The 15,052-nt window shown below is 42.5% G+C and overlaps 1 protein-coding gene across 4 annotated transcripts in view; it reads left to right on the forward strand.

Moving 5' to 3' along the window:
• Positions 1–15,052, forward strand: part of LOC116829119 (H(+)/Cl(-) exchange transporter 5) — a 102,833-nt gene that overhangs the window by 79,686 nt on the left and 8,095 nt on the right. For all 4 annotated transcript variants that reach the window (XM_032787748.2, XM_032787746.2, XM_032787749.2 and 1 more), the window contains 8 exons: positions 62–161; positions 1,651–1,838; positions 2,880–3,002; positions 3,554–3,760; positions 5,812–5,892; positions 7,368–7,910; positions 10,712–10,898; positions 14,322–14,720. In XM_032787748.2, the coding sequence (XP_032643639.1) occupies positions 62–161; positions 1,651–1,838; positions 2,880–3,002; positions 3,554–3,760; positions 5,812–5,892; positions 7,368–7,910; positions 10,712–10,898; positions 14,322–14,720 (1,828 nt within the window). The remainder of the gene's footprint in view (positions 1–61; positions 162–1,650; positions 1,839–2,879; positions 3,003–3,553; positions 3,761–5,811; positions 5,893–7,367; positions 7,911–10,711; positions 10,899–14,321; positions 14,721–15,052) is intronic.

The raw sequence follows: 15,052 nt of genomic DNA on the forward strand, positions 1-15,052 counted from the left end.
GATCTGTCTGTGTGTCTGCTAAAGAATGTTTAATGTCTGCCTTTTTAAACCTTTCCTCCAGATTGCTAGTAAAAGTAAAGAGTCAACATGGGCCCTGATTCAGAGCGTGAGCGATGCCTTCTCTGGTTGGCTGTTGATGCTCCTCATAGGGCTGTTAGCAGGTGAGAAGACAATACCGTTTAAAATGAATTCCCAGTCCTGCACTATAGTATTTGCATTGATTCCTCCTAACCCAAACTCTTGTGTGACCAGAGTCTGTGACTTTCTGGTCCAAAGATGAGTGCTGCCCTTTATGCTTACATGGTTTTACAGTGGAATATGAAATTATATTTAAGCACTTACAGCCATAGTGCCTGCGTGTCATGATACAAAAATCAAACAAGCTAGAATCCCCCTTACTGGCATACTAAGGCTGCTGTTACTACTGCAAATAGAAGACTCAGCCCAACAAGGAGAAAATCCTAAATCAAAGAGAAACGTCTCATCTTCATCATACCCTGTCAGTCACCAAAGAATGGCTCTGGCCAGCAGCCAAAGGGAGCAAATTCCAAAGTTTGGGGCCCCGAGCTCTCCTGTCAGTACTGGAGAGGCCAACTCCAGGGACTGACAGCAGGAGATTTTTTGCTCATTTTTAATTGCTGCAATGGGATAAAGGTAAGTGGGAGGGGCTCTCAGGTAGCCACTCCCAGACCTTTCAGAGAGACCGATTTCCGGATAGCTTTAAACTACATCAGAAACAACTGGAGCCAGGGGAGCAGTGATAAATCAACAGGCAGCAGTTAAACTCTTACAATAAACAATGCGGATATATTTATATTTACATAGAAAATTTATCTATTGACACATGGAAATTATACTTCATTGTGGCCCTTTTTCATTAATGTGTGTTGGAAGAGTATTGCTAAACATCTAGCATGACCTCTGGAATATATTGTACCCAGATTTACTGATATAGATCAGGTTGACTCCATTCATGGTCACCATCTTGGTAATTAAACATGTGATGTTTCCTGCAGTGTTGGAAGGGAGGGACAACTCATCTGAAGGCATCTGTTCTAAGGATGTTAGGGATCATGGGAATATCACCCCAAAAGCATAGACCGTGTTTCCTTACCAGCTTTCTCCTACTTCCATTTGGCACGTCCCTGTGACATTCTTGGTTTCTAGTGGCTATTGGAAATGACTTCTTTCGTGCCCCCAAGTCAATGTTGTTAGTATAACTGTAGATTTAGTGCGTAAGTGCTGTAGAGAGCATGAGACTTTTTTGTTTCGGTGCTCTATAAATGTGATCTTACCCCTTCCGTACCTCAAATTATCTGCCACACCATATTTGTTGGAAAAACTTACCTGCTGACCAAAATGAATTATGTTCTGATGCCTGGGGTGGGACTTCTTGCAATTTTTGTCTGTCAGATGTTGAAATATTGAGGCACTTCTATCCAATGCGCATTTAAAAATATCCATAGGTGAATCTTCTCTTTAGCTCTTCAAAGAACAAACATAAATTGTATGTACATAAGTAAATACTGCAAGGGTTGTGTTTGGCCCTATGGTAAACATACCAGAATGCCACAGGAGATGGAACGTACAGGAGATCCCATCAGTCTGTGTGAGATTGTTCCCAATTTATCATCTTCTTTTTCACATTAGGTTCTCTAGCTGGTCTGATAGACATCTCTGCCCACTGGATGACAGATTTGAAAGAAGGGCTGTGTCTGTCAGGCTTCTGGTTTAACCATGAACACTGCTGCTGGAACTCCAATGAGACAACTTTTGAGGATAGGGATAAGTGCCCAGAGTGGGAGAGCTGGTCACAACTTATAATTGGCCATGGAGAGGTGAGGTGTAAAAAAAGAGTTCTGTTGTTCTGTTTTTTGCACATTTACTTAGTCACAGGGTTCACTGCTGTAAAGTAAGCATACTTCAAACCTGAAGTGTCCATCAATCTTAGCACCCAGTGCTGGCATCTTTCAGTTGTATGAATAAAAATAACTCCACTGCTTTATGTTTAGGCTTGGGAAATTCAATTTTTTAAATATGTTTTTAATAATTTTGATGGATAACATCAATGTTTATTTTTAAGCATTTTTTTAAAATTTTCACAGTTGCATAAAATTATGGGGTATGTCAGACAATTATTTCGTGACAGACACTGAGATTCAAAACTTAAAGCTCGCTAATTGTTGAGATGCAAATTTTCAAAATCACATGGCAAAATATATGCAGTAAATATCCTCAGATCAAACTTCTCAAGTAGTATTTCTCTTTGCCTATCTGTAAATTTTTATTATTATTGATAGAAATATTTTGTCAGTTTGTGTGCATATAGTGAAATTGATGTTTACCGACATTTGCCAATAAAAATCGAATCCTTCCAAGCCTAGTTATGTTTATGTTCTATCCAGTGAGGGAAGCTGAAAGGTTATTACATTGTGTAAAGGTATCAGTGTGCTAACACACGTTTGAGTTCTTGGCCTCGCAAAGGGGTTTTTTGCATCATTTAAATCTTTTTAGGACAATGCAGAATTTGCTGATTTTTTTTTTCTTTTTTAGAACAGGATTAAGAGCTTGTGTTCTCTACCAGTTTGTCTAATAAGTAGGACATTCATATTTGTTCAAATAGTGGTGTATATCTTTATCCTATAAGTTAAGCCTGTCCTTAAAGCCACATGGTCCACTTTATTAGCCAATGTACTCTATATGCTCACAAGATATCCCACTGCTTGTGTTGGCGTGCCGGTACTAAGTGGTCACCTGTATAAAATACAAATTCTACATGCTTCTCTTCCTCCTCGTCAATCTCTCTAAATATTTCATAGACAATGTGCTTGTGATTGAGGGTGACAGTCTAAATCAAGCAATTTTTTTCTCCATTTCAGGGAGCATTTGCGTACATTCTCAATTACTTCATGTATGTTCTCTGGGCCCTGGTATTCTCTCTCCTTGCAGTGTTGCTGGTCAGGGGATTTGCACCTTATGCTTGTGGCTCCGGAATCCCAGAGGTGAGTCTGACTGTCACTTTCCTCAAACAAAGCAGTCTGAAACATATCCCATCATTTGGCTAAAGGTTGCTTCTGGGATAGAGGAGGGATGTAATTGTTCATCAGAAGATGACAATACCATGGAAAATTGCACTTCTTAAAAATGTAAAACTAGAATGGTCCAACTGTTTTGTTTCATTTCAAATTGCAGTGTTAAAATATAACTAGCCTCCCATGTCTCCAAGTAATGACTGCAAAAATATTTTTAAAAGCACCTTCCCCATCAGCATGTCATCACAGAACTTAAACACTACTGTTTGTATAGCACTTGGAATGTATACTAGCCAGCAGCTCAGCAGAGATTAGCTGGTGTCAGTGACCAACAGTTAACTTTGTTTCACTTTCAGTGAAAATATGAAACAAATACACTGTTTAGCAACTATAAAGTGTTTAATACAGCTGTAAAACAAAGTCCTTGACAGCATAGTGAGCCTCTGATAAAATAGAGATCTAGTCCATTTGCAGACCAAATGTTTGAATAAAAGGCTGTAAAACTTTGCTTTGACTTTCAGATCAAAACGATCTTGAGTGGTTTCATCATTAGAGGCTATTTGGGCAAGTGGACCCTGATAATCAAAACTGTTACCTTGGTGTTGGCAGTATCGTCTGGCTTGAGTTTGGGGAAAGAGGGCCCCTTGGTGCATGTAGCTTGCTGTTGTGGAAACATCCTGTGTCACCTTTTCACCAAATACAGAAAAAATGAGGCCAAGCGCAGAGAGGTAAAAGAAAAATACTGTAATCTTGTTAAAAACTGCAGGGGAAGGTTTGTGGGCTTTGCGCGAGGTGCTAAATGGCTTACTACTATTTCTAGGCCAATGTGGAATATAAGTAGCCAATTTTTAGAATGGTGGTTCTGCAGATCATTGAGTAAAACAATTATCTTTAGCATACAGTATGCAGACATAGTAATATGGAGGCTACTCTGTGCATGTGTAATGTGTTGAGTATAATATTGCTTTTTAAATATATATCTGTCTGATAGGTAAGGAATCTAGCACCAATTTCTTAATCTAATGCAACACTTATTTGGGGCAAAAATTGTTTGGCTTCTCCTGTGAAAATATTTCTACCAGGAAATGATACTTTTCCACAATGTACATAGAGTAGAGATTTTTCTGATTTGTGAAATAAGTATTAGCAAATGATATCAACTTGCTTTGAGCCCAATTCTGCAGCCCTTGAGTTATAGTACTTGTACAAGTAGTGCTCTGTGGTCTTGGACAGGAGTAGACTCTACTTAACCTAAGTACAGGCTGAGGTATTGGGCCATCTGACACTCAAATACCATGGAGATAGGTGCATTTTCAGAGCCTAACTAGTTCAGGAGAGAATTCTAACATCTGAATTGATTTAAAATATGACCACAGTAAACTGGTGAACTGACCTAAATAAATTGGAGAGAGATTCCATAAGTTCCTGTGACATTTTATGGCAACTCTTGGAAAGTGATGACTGAGATGCCTAGTATCGCCTTGTCTGGATTATCTTTTGGCAACCATAAATACAACACTTTTAGGACACAATTTAACTCCACCTCTACTCCTATATAACACGACCTCATATACAACATGGTAAAGCTCTGACACCCTGCTCTGAGCAGCGTGTTAAGGGTGCTGGGCTGGGGCCGAGGGGTTGGATAAGGGGCAGAGGGTCTCGGGGACGGTCAAGACTGCCCTCCCTCCCCCCGAGGATCTGGGAGGCAAGAGCTGGAGGGGGGGCACTTTTGGGGGCCCCACAGGCCCAGAGTGGTCTGTGGGATTAGCAGGGGCCTGGGAGCAGTCCACTCCACTTCCCTCACCCTGGCCCCAGCCATGTCGCCTGGGGGAGAGGGCTTGGGGGAAGGGATCCCCCCGCCTTCGGCGGAAGCAGAGCAGCCTGGCCTCAGCCTGTTCCACTCATCCAGTTCCCAGCCGCGGTGCTCCGCTTCCTGCTGCAGGTGAGTGTCCTCCCTCCCCCTCCCCCAACCTCTCTGCACTCACCTGCAGTGGGAAGCGGAGCGACGCGGCTGGGAGGTGGCGGAGTGGAGCAGGCTGGGGCAACGTCACCCTGCTTCCCACCACAGCCGTTGAGTGCCTGTCAGAGGGTGGATAGGTGTCAGAGCAGTCAGGGGACAGGGAGCAGGGGGGGTTGGGTAGGGGGTGGGGTCCTGGGGGTGATTAGGGATGGGGGTCTCTGGAGGGAGCAGTCAGGGAACAAGGAACAGGGGGGCCAAATCATTCGATATAATGCAGTCTCACCTATAACGGGGTGAGATTTTTTTTGTCTCCTGAGGACCGCGTTATATCGATGTAGAGGTGCGTCATGAATGACTTCACACAGTCTCTTGTTTAGAATTCCATGAATTAATTATTTCTAGGAAACTGGATATAAGGTGTAAGATAAGAGAGCCATGTGATTGAGTGTAGAATTAACAAGAAAATACCTTTTTGTGTTTGCTATTGAGATGTGATTGTGACTTTGTTCTGAACCTTTTTCCAAGACACACACATAACATGAAATCTGAGGAAGGAGGTAATTGTAAACTACATTGATACTACCAAGTTTGAGAATAGAGAGCTGTTTAAATGTTAATGATAACATTTTGTAGTAAATTATGGAATAATCTCCAGTTTATTTAGGTCATTTCACCTGTTACTGTGGTCATATTTTAAATCAATTCAGATGTTAGGTGAGCTATACAATAGAAATCTGAGTTGTACAAAATGTACCTTCTTGAACAAAGAAGTAATATAACTATTGTCCATGTATGACTTTTAACCTCTTGATTTAGGTTTTGTCAGCTGCTGCAGCCGCTGGTGTGTCCGTAGCTTTTGGTGCACCAATTGGAGGGGTATTGTTTAGTCTGGAAGAGGTAATCTAAACTTTGTATTTACTCCTGGCAAGTGATTTTGTTGCACTCATACTAACTGCTCCTTCTCTTTAAACATAAAGCATTTCAATCCCCTCTATGGCTGTTTTGATTCATACCCAGTTTAATATCATTTGGAGTATTTATAAGAGTCAGCTAAGCTTCGAGTCTTGAAAGGTTACTTCTGAAAGATGTGAATTAGTGTCTTTATTTTTTACAGCAATACAGATAATTCCCCCACACAACTGTGCCATTGCACGCCGGTACTGACCAGTGACACCTGCAGTTTTCATAGTCTTGTTTCCCAAACTCTGTCTCGCACTACTTCCCTGCCCACCCCCTGAAAAAAAACTGATGAGGTACCGCAATCTTAATCTATATCCACCTTGATAACCCAGTCTTGGTTCTCTCCAAGGAGTCTTTTAATTTAGTTGAGTTTTGGAGGGGCCACAAGCCACATAAATGGAATAGATCATTGCTACCCTTTTACGATTAGCAATCCTCTCATACCTGTTCTGAGTGGTAAGATCGTGGTAGCCACTTTAGCAACTATCTTACAGCTCAGCTCTGATGCAGCATGCCAAACTGATCAGTGATATGTAACCAGTCATTCAGCTCCAGCTGTCAGCAGTTTGTACCACAACATTCTCGAAGTAATATTCACTTACCCTGATAGGGATGGCTTTATATGTAGCAAATGCCCACAAATGATCAGATTGACCACAAAACGTAACTTCCATGCGACCAGTCAAGAATGGAACTCCAGATCAGGCCTGGGTACCTGGTATAAGACATAGGTATTAATCAGTGAGGCCATCTAGATGCTCCTTTTCCCCCTTACTAAATAAAAAGCATTGCCACCTTTATATTTTCAAGCCCAGAACCTTATACTATGTTTTGGAAAGAATTCTCCATTTTGTCTAGTATCTCTATGGATTGCACCTCTGAAATAATCTTTCATTAACGTGTGTTCATTGTAAATACAGCTTGAAAATCCTATGACTTAATCCCAAAATGTGGAAGTAGTCTGAAGTCTCCAGAGGATAGTATCAGTAGGGTACACACGTGGTGCGCTCAGGGCTACTATGCCATTCATGTGTCACTTTACTATATAAAAGGGTGTTCTTTTTGAATGAAGCAGTAGCTTGACTGTTCCATGGCTTACTACTAGGCCAATTTGGAATTTTAAGTAGCCAATTTTTAAGTTTTAGAATGCTTGGTGGTTCATTGAGTAAAACAATTGATCTTTAGCGTACAGTATGGAAACACTAGTATGAAGACTACTCTATGCGTGTGTGTAATGCATTGATTATAATATGGCTGTTTGTATATACAGTACTGTGTTATAGGTAAGGAGTCTTGCACCAACCTTCTACATTACAGTCCTTAACCCTACTTTATGCAGTGGTAGCTCTTATTGGACAGTGATTAATGTCAGTTTACAATAAATGACTGAATCTGCTTTCCCCCCTTTTTAGGTGAGTTATTATTTTCCCCTCAAGACACTGTGGAGATCTTTCTTTGCCGCCCTGGTAGCAGCTTTCACCCTGCGCTCCATCAACCCTTTTGGAAATAGCCGCCTGGTTCTGTTTTACGTGGAGTTTCACACACCTTGGCATCTTCTGGAGCTTGTGCCATTCATCCTTTTGGGAATCTTTGGTGGTCTTTGGGGATCTTTCTTTATTCGCAGCAACATTGCCTGGTGCAGAAGACGTAAGACAACCAAGCTTGGCAAGTATCCTGTGCTGGAGGTGCTTGTTGTGACTGCTGTCACGGCTGTTCTGGCTTTCCCCAATGAGTATACCCGTATGAGCACCAGTGAGCTGATTTCTGAGCTGTTCAATGACTGTGGGCTTCTGGATTTCTCCAAGCTCTGCGAGTACGTGAATGACTTCAACAGCACCACAGGGGATGTTCTGCCGGACCGAGCTGCTGGCCCAGGAGTCTACACAGCTATGTGGCAGCTGGCTTTGGCCCTTATCCTAAAAGTCTTCATCACCATATTCACTTTTGGCATGAAGGTGAGAATGACATGTAAAACGGTAGGAAGATTCAAATCCATGCCTTTTGTAAAGAATTGGGAGAAAGTGAAACTCAGTCTTTCTAAATGTTAAGAATCAAGTGTAGTAATTTTCAAATTAGCCTTAATCACTTAATAGCCTACATCCCATGGACTTTCAGTGGGACTGATCTCATGCGAAGTGACTAATATGCTCTTGCAAATTTTACTCCCATTCTAAACTCCTCTAATTGTGCCCAGTTTTTGGTAGTTAGCAGGGTTACTCTTAGCAGTGTTTTGTGACACTCCACTGTCACAGTTGCTGGGCTAAGTGCACCTCTCACCCCTGCTGGTTTCTTTGAGTGCATCCCTCTCAGACTGTGAGCCATCACCTATCTTTAGAAGTATCATGTGATTCTCTCAAACCAGGCCTTGCCTGCAGTCCCCTGTGATCATCACAGCAGGCCTGACTTATCTTCAGTGCCTGTGGATCTCTTTCCCCCAGGAGCAAGTGGTATCCAGTAACTGGGCAGCCTTCTCAAAGCTTTTCAGAGAAAACAGATCTCAAAAGCAATAAACCAGTGAATATGTATGCCAGCCTTTCCCTGTGATTTACCATTTCCTTGGATCTGGGGGGAAGGCCTCAGTGCCTTCAGACTTCTCTGCGGAGTCTTTCCCTGTGCCAGCCTGTCTTCCTGACAGCTCCTGACAGTTGACTCATCTTCTCCTTAAAAGGCTTTCACTGGTTAGTATCTTTTTGACCTGTAGGCTCCCAGCCTAGCAAAATACTTCACCCTAGAAGTGTGCCACTGTCTTGTAATTGCCCCCAGCGTTTGCTGGGAGGCTGCTTATCTAGATCCATTGGGTTGCTTTCCTGCTTGTTTTATCCATAGCCTCTATTAAGGGTATAAGTCTTATAACCCAATGTACAACAATCTCACCTCACTGACCAGGCTACATAGTATTCACATAGCATCTCCACCTCCGCCACAGCCACTTCTTGAGATTATTTAAAAATGGACCAACAAGCACAGTTCTGAATTGTCCTGGTTTTGGACGCTTAGACTAGAACTTGAGAGTGAAGTTGCACATATAAAACATTTAAGTTAATTGTATGCACAATCGCAACTTAATTTCTCACATCCTTCCAGCTTCTACATTTTTTGCAGGCAGAATCAAAGTGCACTCTTTTATAAAAACATAGTCCCTGGGGGTCTTTTTCAGCTTGAGTTATTTTAAATGGTCATTTCTTAAGATAGTTCATTTGAAATACCCTCCTTTGGACATGATTTGCTTTGACACCGGTTGTAAGCTATTTTTCATTATTTTTTTTAAAAAAAAAAGCTTGGAGTATCAAATGTGAGACCCTTTCATGCTTATTCATTGGCAACTTTTTGAGCCACTAAAATTATAACGCACTTGGAGGCTTCCTCATAAGAAACTGAATGGGGGGAATTTGAGATGCTGGCTGTAGGACTGCAAACTAAGATTCTTTTTCCCAGTATTTGAAAAGTGACCATCTAATTCCACTAACGGCAAACTTATGATTCACTAAATATATGCAAAACAACTTTCCCTTTAATGTTACAGTGAAGTGGTCCTTTGCTACAGTGGACAGTGCTCAAATGTATGAGAAAAAGGATGTGATGCTTTCAGCTAGTCTGACAGTTTGACTGAAAGCACTTTGTACTTTATAAGTCAAATCATGTCAGAGTAAATGATGTGAATATGGCTGTGAGAATTACTAATGGTCCCTGTAAGACCTTATTCTGGGGACCACTGTAGCAAAGCTCAGTTAGATTTTTTTCGTGCTTGGGAGAGGGATTTTTCTGTTTTTAGCGATGGAATTTTCACTCTATTCAGGTGTTTCACATATGACATCACACAGCAGTTGTCCAGTTGGAGAGGCATAGGGGAACGAACGAACACACACACACATACTCTCTAATATATTGTGTGTAGCTATTTTGTTATTCTCAGAGGACAGTGGCTTATTAGAAACTTATTAAACAGAGCAACAGTAACCAGGTATGTATGGTAACAAATCCTGGGTGTAGGGGGGTACTTTATGTATGCAGGTATAATCCACCATAGTGTAAGTAAACCCCAAAAACAAAATGAAGATGGGCTCTGGAATACCCTATCTCACAATAAGATGTCCTTTTCAACCTGCGATTGTGTTTTGGTGCTTTGTCACCATAGAGTGGTTATAAACAATGTACATATCTTAAGAATTGAGCCTAGCATACCCATTTTCATGGGACTGCAAACTAATGGTGGAAGCGTAAGACAGGAAAGGGGGCATGTGTGATACCTAAACCCTCCTCTGGGATGTTGAATGCCCCCATGTCTTTCCTTTAAATGGGGCAGGAGCTGGGGGTGATATTGTAAAGCATGATGTCCATCTCATTCAGTTCTTCATTTCCTGAAATGATCAGTTGTCGGCTCCTCAAGCTAAAGCAAGGTTCTTTTACAGCAGAGCTCTTGCACGGTTTCAGGTGTGAGTGATAGGTAAATACAGTTGATTACGTAGGGAGCTGAGAATGAATGTTACAGTAAGGGCTGCGTTATCCAGGCAGGCGCCATAGACGTATTTTACCTGTTCATTCAGGACGTCCTAGCAGTGTCACTACAGTATGTATCTTTCCCTCTGCAGGGAGCAGATCAGTACATAGTTTGACGATTATCACCTGCAATCATAGTGGACAATGATTGCCAAACTGATTCTGTGTTCAACTTCTGTCCCTTACCCCCCATGTATGTTGACTTACTGTTGCAAACATGCTTTTACCTTACACTGATGTGTTGGATTTTTTTTGGTAGGTCCCTTCGGGTCTCTTCATTCCCAGCATGGCAGTTGGTGCCATAGTAGGCAGACTACTAGGTGTAGGAATGGAGCAGCTGGCTTATTATCACCATGACTGGACTATCTTCAGTGGCTGGTGCAGTCAGGGGGCTGATTGCATCACTCCTGGCCTTTATGCAATGGTTGGTGCTGCAGCATGTCTAGGTAAGCAATAAATATTTGTTGTTAATTTAAAGCCAAAACTTACTTTGTCAGTTATCTACAGAGCTGCCTTCAGAGTTGCAGAGAAATGATTTTGTGCGAAATGCTGCTAGTTTTGTGGACTTTGAAACTGCTTTTATCTGGAGAGAGGAAGCTCTTTGAAACTACTTTGTAATGAGTAATGTATTGATCATATTTCTGCCTGGTCTAATCTGCACCAGGATGTCCTTGGAAATTAGATGAAACACTTCAGTGGAAATTTCCTGAGTAAATACTTAAATCCCTGGTCAACCTAATTGATTTTAAGCCTTTCTCTAGGATTTCAGTCCTTCTGTCAGCCTTTCTGCTTCATGGTACAATTCTTGTTTCATGTACTCTCTTGTGGATTTTTGGGAGCATTTCATCCATTTAACAAAAATCCCTTTTGTGAAGTAGGAGCATATCTGACTGGGTTCTATCCTGGGACACAATTCCCAATCTAATGGGCTGCAATCATAGACTATAAGGTCAGAAGGGACCATTATGATCATCTAGTCTGACCTCCTGCACAATGCAGGCCACAGAATCCCACCCACCCACCCACTCCTGTATCAAACCTGTGTCTGATACGCAGAAGTCCTCAAATCATGGTTTAAAGACTTCAAGGTGCAGAGAATCTTCCAGCAAGTGATCCATGCCCCATGCTGCAGAGGAAGGCAAAATAAACTCAGGGCTTCAGCCAATCTTCCCTGGAGGAAAATTCCTTCCCAACCCCAAATCTGGCAATCAGCTAAACCCTGAGCACATGGGCAAGACTCACCGGCCAGACAGCCAGGAAAGAATTCTCTGTAGTAACTCAGATCCCACCCCATCTAACATCCCATCACAAGCCATTGGGCGTATTTACCGCTAGTAGTCAAAGATGAATTAATTGACAAAATTAGGCTATCCCATTATACCATCCCCTCCATAAACTCCTCTGATATATTTATAGAGAGCAATCATATCCCCCCTCAGCCTTCTTTTGGTTAGGCTAAACAAGCCAAGCTCTTTGAGTCTCCTTTCATGTGACAGGTTTTCCATTCCTTGGATCATCCTAGTAGCCCTTCTCTGAACCCGTTCCAGTTTGAATTCATCCTTCTTAAGCATGAGAGACTAGAACTGCGCATAATATTCTAGATGAGCTCTCACCAGTACCTTGTATAACTGTACTAACACTTCCTTATTTCTACTGGAAATACCTCACCTGATGCATCCCAAGACCGCATTAGCTTTTTTTCACAGTCATATCACATTGACGGTTCATAGTCCTCCTGTGATCAACCAGTACTCTGAGGTCCTTCTCCTCCTCTGTTACTTTCAACTGATGCCTCCCCAGTTTATAACAATAGCTCTTGTTAATAATCCCTAAATGCATGACCTTGCACTTTTCACTATTAAATTTCATCCTATTACAATGTGCCTTATGCTTCCCAAAGATCTGTTGTGCCTTTGGTTTTCATCACAAGTCATACCAACTTCAGTTAATGCATCCAAGTGGAAGTAGTGGAGCAAACCCTGGAAGTTTAGATTTCTTTCGGTCCTGCTGCTGCTGTTTTCAGAGAGGACACGTGTCTGAAAACTCAGAATACTTACTTGTAACCCAGTGGCCCCAAAACTTTTTATGTTGCACCCTTTGCGCCGTGCCGCCCCCCCCCCCCCTCCGAGCCAGGGCTGAGAGCAGGATCAGAGTTGGGGCTGGATCTGTGGCTGAGGCCATGGTTGGGGCCATTGGCTGACGCTGGGGCTGGGAGCCAGGGGACAAGGCTGGGGCTGCAGCTGGAGGAAGGTTTAGGGCAGGGAGCAGAACAGTGGGCGGATCTGGGGCTGGAACAGAGCGGAAGGCAGAGCGGGACTGGGTGGCGCTCCCTTCCCACCCTGCCATGCACCCCAACATTCCTTTGCACCCCCCTAAGGGGATATGCCCCACAGTTTGGGGACCGTTGTTCTGGTGCTGGGGTTCTGTTAGGAAAAAGGAGTAATGCATTTGTTGAAATCTAAAATACTTCCTGATTTTGGAGAAGCGGTGTAAAATAGGAGGCCTGTAAACATACTATTTTAGAACATTATCAGTCTTCTTGGAAGTAGAGCAGTTAGTCAATTCCACTGTTGTTGGCAGAGTACTCAATATGTAGTAATGAGCAATAGCATTAAATAAACATGGTTGTTTATATGGTTTTTGTCACTGGTGGACAAATGCTGAAGTGGAGATGTCACTTAAAGCAGAAGACTGTTACTGGAGGCAAAACTCCCATATTGTAAAATGTAAAAGTAAAAAAACCAAAGCTTTAGAAGTATCTGTGGGGACTCAGAACTCAAGAAAGCAGCTTCATTGGATAAAAATTTCAAAAAAGCCTAAGTGCCATTTTCAAAAGTGACTTAGGAGCTTAGGTCACTCAGGCTCTTCTGAATGTTTTTTATCCATTTTGCTTTGAAAACTGGTGTGTGTATTTCCCAGTGTTCATGCCTGTGTGTAGCTAAACCAAACCAGTTAAAAAGCCATTTGTATCCTCCCATGGCTGTCCAAGGAACTGAAGATGGCAACAGTGACAGAGTCAGAATGCCACCTGGCTTGGCAGTACACCAGCCTGAAAGAAAGTAACGGATCATAAACAGTTATCTGTCCTTGTGGTTATGAGGTGTTTCAGATCTGTACTCTGCGCGTGTGTGAACAGTTTTTGTACTCTTGTCAAAGAACAGTGAACAACTTTCCAGCAAGCTGGGACTAAGAAACACCAGTTGGTATTTTATTTTTGTATATAAAAATATATTAGTGTGTAGATGCATGTATATTTATTACTAACTAATGGTTCTCAGTTCCCGCTTGCTGGGAAATTGATAAATGTAAATAACTTACAAAACCAATGTAAATATCAGACACATTTCAGAGGTTGTTAGTTCCTCATGATAGCAGACCCATTGAATTACATGATTCTGTCCACAAAAGCATGAGGCAACAGTCCAGATCAGAAGTATGCCCAACCAGCTGATATGAATGTGTGTGGTTCCTTGGGGCTACTTCTGTGTACTATGGGAGAGTCAAAGGAACAATTCTGGCTCCTGGCTTCATGGAATTTAAGTGACACTGAGAAGCAGATCTATCCAAAACAAACTTAATGACTCCTATAATCCAGACTAAAACGTATAACCAATCTGCTGTCAAGCATGGACATTTTGTAATTAAGTAACGTTTACCTATATTCACATTTGTTTTCCAGTGTAACCTTGAAAATGATGTCCTGTCTGTCTGTAGAATGTGAAGACTGGGGATGTCTATCTGCTACATTCTCATGATAGCAGAGCTGACTTTAGTGTAGTATGCCTACACTGCACATCAGAAACAAGGGAGCTCTTGCTGGGAATTCCTAGGAGTGTCTCAGACTCTGAGACTTGTGTTCTGCTTTGCAGGTGGAGTAACCCGTATGACTGTGTCGCTGGTGGTTATTATGTTTGAGCTTACTGGTGGACTGGAATACATTGTTCCTCTAATGGCTGCAGCCATGACTAGCAAGTGGGTGGCAGATGCGATTGGACGGGAGGGCATCTATGACGCCCATATTCGTCTCAATGGCTACCCCTTCCTAGAAGCCAAGGAGGAGTTCTCGCACAAGACTCTCGCCATGGATGTAATGAGGCCCCGTCGGAATGACCCTGTTCTGACTGTCATCACACAGGACAGTATGACGGTAGAGGATGTAGAGGCCATAATCAATGAAACCACTTACAGCGGCTATCCGGTGGTGGTGTCCCGGGAGTCCCAGAGGCTGGTCGGATTTGTCCTCCGGCGAGATCTCATCATTTCAATTGGTAAGAGAACCAAGGTGGAATGCAATGTGGATAAAAGCGTTGCAGTCAGAGACCTCTAAATGTCACTGTCGTGGTATAATTCCCCAAACTGAACCTTAGAGTCTAAAAGATGGGATACCAGCATGAATTCCCCTAAGCTTAATTACCAGCTTAGAACCTGTAGCGCTGCCACCAACCAGGAATTCCAGTGCTTGGTACACTCTGGTCCCCCCAAAACCTTGCCTGGGGACCCCCCAAGACCAGACCCTCTGGATCTTACCACAAGGAAAGTAAACCCTTTCCCCCACCGTTGCCTCTCCCAGGCTTCCCCTCCCTGGGTTACCCTGGAAGAT

The sequence above is a fragment of the Chelonoidis abingdonii genome, chromosome 8 (assembly GCF_003597395.2).
Source record: "Chelonoidis abingdonii isolate Lonesome George chromosome 8, CheloAbing_2.0, whole genome shotgun sequence".
In the NCBI taxonomy this organism is placed as follows: domain Eukaryota; kingdom Metazoa; phylum Chordata; order Testudines; family Testudinidae; genus Chelonoidis; species Chelonoidis abingdonii.